The following is a 9174-nucleotide window of genomic DNA, read 5'->3' as shown; positions in this document are numbered from 1 at the left end:
GTTGTGGGGGTATCCACGTTGCCCATAATGAAAATGATTAGTATACAGGTGTGTTTCAAACGGAACTTCATGCAACGCCGGATACCCATGCTAGTATATATATATATATATATATATATATATATATATATATATATATATATATATATATATATATATAGTACTGATTTCAAAAGTTTTTTGGTCTCCCGACAAAAGGAGGGTGTCCCTGTAAATTCGCGCTTGTCCGTTCACCCGTTCGTCCGTCTGCATTTTCTCAATAACCATGCCTTGGAATTTTTTTGAAATTTTGCACAAACATTAAATATGATATGAGTAAAAAAGTAACAAAACGGATTTTCCGGGAAAACTCCGGTTGTGTCCCATAGCCTTTCGGGTTAAAATGGCTAAAATTGACACTTTTGTGCTTATTGAAAAAAATTGATGCCTTGGATTTTTATAAAACTTTCTGAAAAGTTGTAACTAACTGATTTCTATATAATTTTGTTTGTCTATACTTTGCGATAACTCTTGGGTGTGTCTCAGTGGCTCTTTTAGGGCTAATAAAAACACTCCATTTTGGGACTATTTTACTATATTTGTCCAAATTGTCTGTGCATGTCTATTTAGCAGTTTTGTATGGTGCTGAACTCAAATTTAAATATGTTAAGGCCTTAGGAACCTTTGGGGCTAAATGAATGGTTGGGGGTCAAATGATGGACTTAGTAGTTTCTTCTTTTTTTTGTATGGTGCAGAACTCAAGTTTACATATGTTAAGGCATAAAACTGCACCGTTTGTTCATTTTTACCAGGAGTTGATGTCTCCTGGGACTTTTGGGGCTAAATGGGGTGGGGAAAAATGCTGAACTTAGTAGTCATTTTATTTATGCCTCGTTCACTGTTAACTCATGGGGGGGGGGGCATGCATGCTTCCCTTTTCTAAAAAAAAAAATGACTTGAGTGCTATCAGCTAGAATCGAAACGAAAACATTTAGCGCTCTAGCAGCGTTCCCAATCGTTTGAGCTAACCCAACAGACAGATATGAAATTTACAAAAGTAAACCACTTTTTGATAATATTAGTTCACGCATGTGCAAACTAATAGAAATGTCGGCAAGCTGAAATGAACATTTTGAATTTCAACTTGCCGACTTCTGTACGCGTTATTCATCCAAACAAACATTTTACTCGTTATAAATCATCCTTGGTTACTATTTCCTGTTAATTTTAATCAGTGTTATGTGACCACTAGTTTAAGAGTTTATCGGTTAAACATTTGCACACACACAGACACAGTTATACGCATCTACTGCTTTATTTACATAGAAAATTGTAAGATAAAAATGTTTTGTTATGTTCGTTTCTTTTTGTTTTGTTGTTTTTTCTTTTTTTTTTTTTTTTTTTTTGTTTTTTGCAAGGCTTGCATTTTGAAAAATCTGTTTTATGTTTTTTAGTTGGCACTTGCTAACTGATGCCCCTTTCATTCCATTCAATGTTTTTTATCATTCTTCTTATTTGCCAATTTAATCACATGTATATTAATTATAATCGCTATTCTTGGCACTTTTCAAAGACGTTGCTATTGGCAAAATACGCTATCCAAAGCCAGGAGCGGCACTATAGATAGATTAGCTAATAATTGTGTCTTTCTTAAATTATCTTTTTTTTAGATCTCTGCCGGCCGCAGTAATAAAGCGGAAGCTGTACGAAGCAGCTCACTTGCAGCGAATGTATCCGGGTTTGGTAGCAGGTTTCGACTTGGTTGGGCATGAAGATGGCGGGCGTTCCCTTCTAAGTTTCATGCCAGAACTCAAAGGCAGCCGTTTGCCTTTCTTCTTTCACGCAGGAGAAACAAGTAAGTTGTTTTTAAGAGAACACTAGAAGGAAATAAAACATGTGACTCGTTGAGTCACCCACTGCGCTCGGGTTAAAATCTGGAAGACGTGACTTTGCAAAGCCAGTATTTTTTTTTCTTTTACTAAAAAGACAAAATCCAGAGTTAGTAACTTACTGCTCTCTCTCTCTCTCTCCCCCCTCTCTCGCTCTCTCTCTCTCTCTCTCTCTCTCTCTCTCTCTCTCTCTCTCTCTTGTTCCTCTAGCTATGGGTTAAAAAGTATTAATATTTGTGGTGGTATTTATTGTTATTTATAATGAACCATTTTAATCTTTTGATTTATAATTTGTTTTATTACCTTTGGCTGTGGAAAAACAGAGACAGAGGGAGAGCGACAGAAGTGAAAGTAATAGACACTGTATAAAATAAAAGTGCGGAGGGGTTAAAACAACATAGAGAGAGGCTTATTTCCATCAGCTGCCAAGCGATCCCAAGCCAACTTCGTAGAAACTACGGATTGGTAAATGCAGAAGCACCACACACACACATATATATATATATATATATATATATATATATATATATATATATATATATATATATATATAATTTTTTTTACTATAATAATTAAATTAATTAAATACCTACAGACACTAGTGTTTCATCCTTTCGGGTATCTTCAGTGCAGGGTGTCACGATTAATACCGGTCTAACGATTTGAACCCGGCAACACGACACATCTCTGGCTCGATTAGCGAAGACCTAATCCATTCGGCTACCATTAACCGCGTGAAATAACGTTGAATTTAAACATTTTAATTTTAAATGTTCATTTAGGTCAGCCAGACGGTGATCTAATCGTTATACGATGATCTATGCATAAGAGCTAAATTGACCGACTTTAATTCAAATAAAAGTGCTCTCTCTCTCTCTCTCTCTCTTTATATATATATATATATATATATATATATATATATATATATATATATATATATATATATATATATATATATATATATTTCCTTGGATTTTACTTGTGCAAATGGAAATTCAATTAACTTTCTTGAAGTTCTATATTTGGATTTTACCGTCACTGGATTATTTATCTTCCACCAGACTATCCATTCTCGTGTAATCACCTTTTTCTTCACCATATTCCCTCTGCTTCACTTTTTTGTTATCAAGTAAGATCTTTGACTTACTTGTTATTTCATCAAATACTTTTGCATGCAAAATTCAATCCCGCATTTTGCTAATTCCTACCCTCTGATGAGAAGGAAAGTATTTCTTCGGAACTCCGCGAATTAAGGACTACCAACTTATCTAGTGTTTCCTTTTCAGATTAAATATGTTTTTAACTCATTTCAAAGTGTTTTTAACATGTTTTATTAACTGTTTGCTCGTGTATATATATATGTGTGTGTGTGTGTGTGTGTGTGTGTGTGTGTGTGTGTGTGTGTGTGTGTGTGTGTGTGTGTGTGTGTGTACATTTCCCTACACAATAACTCTGTCAATTTTTAGTCTACAGACTCGAAATTTGATATACAGGGTACTGAGATTTGGGAAAATCGATGGGATCGGTTTTCGGCCATAAATTTAGCTGTTAAGGGGTTAAAGTTCAACGATGTGACCTTTGAGAACTCTACCAAACTTCTCCGACAATTTTGGGTCTAAACACTTGAAAGTTTAGATATAGGTTCCGTGGACATGGATCTAACTTAATAACTTGATTTGAGCCCAAAACAATAAATGTTAAGGGGTCATAATAGGAGACAAAGTTAACAAAATTGACCGTTTTGTCTTGTTTTGCTTTTTTTGCTCAGCATACACCATCAAACACCCGGTCAACGCCGGGCAGCCATGCTAGTATATATACAAAAGTGAACGTGTCTGTGTACCTGTGTGTCTGTGTGCATGTGTGTACATTTCCCTACGCAATAACTCTCTCAACTTTAAGTCTACAGACTCGAAATTTGATATACAGAGTACTGAGATTCGGAAAAAATGTTTGGGATCCATTTTCGGACACCAGAAATTTGGTTGTTAAGGGGTCAAAGTTCAACGATTTGACCTTTGAGATCTCTACCAAACTCCTCCGACAATTTTGAGTCTAAATACTTGAAATTTTAGATATAGGTTCCTTGGACATGGATCTGACTTAATAACTTGATTTGATCCCAAAACAATAAATGTTAAGGGGTCATAATAGTAGTCAAAGTTAAAAAAATTGACCGTATCCTTTTTTTTCTTTTTTTTACTCAGCATAGACCTCCAAACACTCGGGCAACGCCAGGCACCCATGCTAGTATATCTATCTATATATCTATAAAAGTGAACGTGTCTGTGTGTATGTGTGCGTCTGTGTGCGTCTGTGTGTGTGTGTGTGTGTGTGTGTGTGTACATTTCCCTATGCAGTAACTCTGTCAATTTTAAGTCTACAGACTCGAAATTTGATATACATGGTACTGAGATTTGGGAAAATTTATGTGATTGGTTTTCAGCCAGAAATTTGGCTGTTAAGGGGTTAAAGCGCAACGATTTTACCTTTGAGAACTCTACCAAACTCCTCCGACAATTTTCGGTCTAAACACTTGAAATTATATATATAGGTTCCTTGGACATGGATCTTACTTAATAACTTGATTTGAGCCCAAAGCAATAATTGTTAAGGGGTCAAAGTTTAAAAAAATTGACCTTTTTTTTTCGTGGTTTTGCTCAGCATACACCTCCAAACACCCGGGCAATGCCGGGCACCCATGCTAGTATATATAAATATATATATATATATATATATATATATATATATATATATATATATATATATATATATATATATAAGCGAAATTGTCCCAGTGTGTGTACATTTTCTTACCAAACTACTCTGACAATTTTCAGTCTACAGACTCGAGATTTGACATAAGGGTATTGATATTTGGGAAAATCTTTTTAATCGGTTTTCGGCTAGAAATTTGGCTATCAAGGGGTCAAAATTCAACGATTTGACCTTTGAAAACTCTACTAAACTCTTCTGCCAATTTGGGGTTTAAACACTTGAAATTTTTGATGTAGGTTACTTAGACATGGATCAACCTTTTTATTTGATTTGGGTCAAAAACAATAAATGTTAAGGGATCAAAATTAGGGTCAAAGTTAAAAAAAAATTAACTCTGCAGTCTCTACCAAATTACTCAGTCAATTTTTGGTCTAAACATTTGAAATTTTACATAAAGTGCATTTAAACGTAGGACAAACTTATAGAGATGAAAGAAACGCAATGGTCTTCCATTCTATATTAATGAACTTTATTTGTTATTTTCGTTAGTAGCGTTGTAGAAGCGTACGAGAAACGGGTTAGTAGGTTGAAGTGTTCTTGTGTAGAGATAGAATTTGATATCATGCCCGCTGGTTGAAAAGAGAGGCGCAGTTTACATGTATTTGTAGCCAATAGTAGTCGGTACAAAGGAAACCGGTTCAAAGAGAAAGAAAGAAAAGGAAAGAGGTTTCAATTGTTACATGATAAGGGTTGTCCCCTTTTCATGTAAGTATAAAAATAGAGAGATTTAGTTAAAATGAAAATGAAATAGAATAGACGAAATTCGAACCTCGTAATTTAGCAAATGGAATGTAAAAAACAAACCATTGTTTAGCTTAGAGATAAAATAGTTTTAAGAAAAGAATGTGCATTGTCAATTCTGTTATGAAAATTCAATTGAAGAATGTAACTATAAGATAATTTAATAAACATGTTTTTAACATATTGGAAATATAGGCTACTGGGAATATAGGTTAAAATTCCTTTTGTAAACAAAGGAAAAAGTTTTGGACACGCATTTCCAGAACACGTAAAAGAAGACACATGTTTTAACATGTGTATGACGTCATGGAAAATGGGAAGTTCTCGATATAGTTAAAAACTTTAGAGTTAAGCGGAGAGAAACTGAGGGAGAGTCTGAGAAAGAGTCTGAGAGAGAGTCTGAGGACGACAGACGACAGTCTGGACATGGGAGTCGAACGTCTGGAAGCGAGAAAGTCACCTTTGAAACATAGTATGTAAAACTTTGAATTCTTGACTAAAAAAACCACGGCCGGTCGAAGAAGAAATAAACCCACCATGTGTTTTTATAAACGTCGTCTTTGTGTTGTTATTCTACAAAAAAGGTAAAGTGAAATTGTAATTATATGTCTTATATATCATGTATTATAAAATGTCTTCACATACACAATGTCTCGACATCACAAATCTACAATGTGAACACTAAGACTGTCTCAACACTGCCTCCTCACTAACACTTCTAAGTATGAACATTTTATATATATGAATCTCTTCATAACACGAACACAGATTGGTTTCGGTCGTGATTAAAGCTGATAGCACTTAAATCATCTATTTTCTTTATAAATAATTTTACCAAAAATTCCTCATAAGTTTTAGTTTCGGTTTCGATCATAGCTAATGGCTCTCCAATAATCTATTTTTTTTTAAATAATTTTATCAAGAATTCCTCATAAGTCCTGGTTTCAGTTTCGATTTTAGCTGACGGCACCTTAGTAATCGATTTTTTTTATAAATAATTTTATCAAGAATTCTTCATAAGTTTTAGTTTCGGTTTCGATTATAGCTGAAGGAATGAAAGTTTATATATATATATATATATATACATATATATATATATATATATATATATATATATATATATATATATACATATATATATATATATATATATATATATATATATATATATATTATACAGGCGGTCAGGTTTCAATCCCGGTTTGAGGTAGTTGCCTGTCTAGCCGCACTTATGAGCTATGAAACAGCGAAACAGTACAGTATGTGGATGACTATAATGCTCCTCATCTTCAGTTGAGCATATTGAGAAGTGATACACAAATTACCATTAGTGTATAAAGCGATGCTCTTTGTGTAAACAAATCAAGTTAGTTATTTTGGACGATGTCAAAACCTTGTTAAACTCACAACTTGCACAGCAACCGCCGATAGCGTAATGGTTAGGAGCCTTGACTGCCGTACAGGAGGTCGGGTTTCAATCCTGGCTTGAGGTAGTTGCCTGTCAAGCATCACTGATGAGCTGTTAAACAGTGAAACAGTACTATATGTGGATAACTATATATATATATATATATATATATATATATATATATATATACATATATATATATATATATATATATATATATAAAGTTTGTGATTCGGTTTCAATTCAAGCTGATGAACCCAAGTCATATAGATATATTTTTCCTATTGAAATCGCAACTTCATAACAGATAAAAATCAATAGAACATTAACTCTATAATAATATATACAAAATCTGCAAGAATTAAAATATCATATTAGCATATTTTACGACCTGGCTCCATTTATGCTGAATATCTACAGAATGCCAACATCAATATATTACATATGAATGAGTCCCCTGTGGAATTTCCACAGGTCCCGCTAGTCCCAATTAATAGAAATGTCAATATAACAGAACACAGAAAGAAAAGGCAGAGAGACTTCTCTGCCGTTGCCCCACAGACACACCCACCAAACCACATGTCGTTGCTTTCTCTCTTGTCATGTGCCATCAGGTGGTAATTAATGTAATAAACTTGTATTGTTGATCGTTTTGATTTCAAAAACCACGGCATAAGAATAAAAGCATGTATATAATTTTGCATGTATTTGATAAAACATGCGACCAAGAAATTATACAGACCCGACTATATATATATATATATTTTTTTTTTACTTTTTCACCCCAAACAAGGCGCGATGCCACTTTGATGTAGGGGGTTACTATCAGGGACATAAATTGCAGGGACACTATGTAGGGAGTTGAGCAGCAAGATGTCTGTTCACATTACATTTGAACTTCTGCATGTCAGTACAGTTGGGGAAGCAGGAACCCGGAAGGAAATTCCAAAGTCTAGCAGTCCTAAGCAAGAAACTATTAGAGTAGAAGGCTTTTTTTTTAGGGATCTCTACTGCATAGGAGTGGGACTTTGCTGCTTGTCGGGTTTAACAAGGGAGACAACTCCAATCAAAGTTGTTTCATCTTTTGACAACGTTTACATAAAGTCGATATAAGAATTGCAATAAAATTTTTATTTTATATTTTATTATTCAGATTGGCAAGGTACTGCAACAGATGAAAACCTGATCGATGCCGTATTACTGAAAGCGAAACGAATCGGACATGGCTATGCTATTTTAAAACACCCTGCCATCTTGGAAGAAGCTCAAATGAATCAGATTCCGATTGAAGTATGTCCGATTTCAAATCAGGTAAATTGTTTTTTGCAGCGGCCGTGGCAACAGATTTTATGTACGTATTCAATTTAAGGTCAGGAGTAAAGGTCAAGCCCAGAAGCTTGTCAAAACTTGAGGACTCCCCAAGACGAGAGCCATTCATTTTAATTGATGCCAATACATATAACATCTATCATCGTCTTAACCGTTGTTTTTTTTTGTTTGTTTTTTTTTTCACATGGAAATCACCACTTATCAAGGCCTGGAAGCCATTCGGGGATAAGGTTTATTAAATGTACAGTAATCAATGGGATAGTATCTTAGTAATCGTTAGTATTGGAGATTTGATAAAGTGTCTTACTTAAGGGGGTGGTTCATCAGGAATTTGTTTATGTTGGACTTGAAGACATCCAAGTTGTAGTCAGGTGGGAAACAGGCAAACGGAAGACAGTTCCACAGGCGTGCACTTCTAAGAAAGAAGCTTTGTTCATGGAATCTATGTTTTGATTTTGGCACAGATAAAGAGTGGGGAACCCATTGACACCGGTTTCAGTCAGACGGGTGTTTATCATGAAAGGTTGGCGAGGGGGGACCAGAGATTGGAGCTCAGACGAGCACTTGCCATGGAAGTAACGATAAAACAAAGACAGGCTCGCAACATCTCTTCTGTGGGAGAGAGGTTGCAAAGAAGAAAACAGGGCATCCCCCACCAAGCCACAAAGTCTATTTTGTACTCTCCCAAGGCAGGATAGGCTGTTTTTACCAGCTCTTGCCCATATGTGGCAGCAATACTCCATCTCTGGATGTACCTGGCTTTTATATAGATAGAGAATTGCATCAGCAGTAAGATATCTTCTAGAGTGGTAGAAGGATCCTATCATTTTTCCAGCGGCCTTGGCAACAGATTTGATGTACGTGTTCCATTTCAGATTAGGAGTAAAGCTCAATCCCAGAAGCTTGTCAAAACATGGAACCTCCCTAAGACGAGAGCCATCCATTTCAGTTGATGCCAGATGGGGATCAGAGCGTTGATGATGCAAAATAGAAGCTTGGTTTTAGATGCATTAAAAGTAACCAGCCACCTCTTCCCCACCCCATTGTACC

General features: G+C 35.2%; 1 protein-coding gene across 1 annotated transcript in view; it reads left to right on the top strand.

The window, feature by feature from the left end:
- LOC145266409 (adenosine deaminase 2-like) overlaps positions 1-9174 on the top strand; it is a 97679-nt gene that overhangs the window by 70157 nt on the left and 18348 nt on the right. Inside the window, exons 6-7 of the mRNA XM_080122072.1 lie at positions 1650-1834; positions 7949-8106. Coding sequence (XP_079978198.1) covers positions 1650-1834; positions 7949-8106 — 343 coding nt within the window. The remainder of the gene's footprint in view (positions 1-1649; positions 1835-7948; positions 8107-9174) is intronic.

This window comes from Euprymna scolopes, chromosome 41 (genome assembly GCF_053919585.1).
Source record: "Euprymna scolopes isolate OS-2025 chromosome 41, ASM5391958v1, whole genome shotgun sequence".
In the NCBI taxonomy this organism is placed as follows: domain Eukaryota; kingdom Metazoa; phylum Mollusca; class Cephalopoda; order Sepiida; family Sepiolidae; genus Euprymna; species Euprymna scolopes.
Note: the sequence above shows the minus strand (reverse complement) of the source record. Positions and strands in the feature narration are given on the sequence as shown.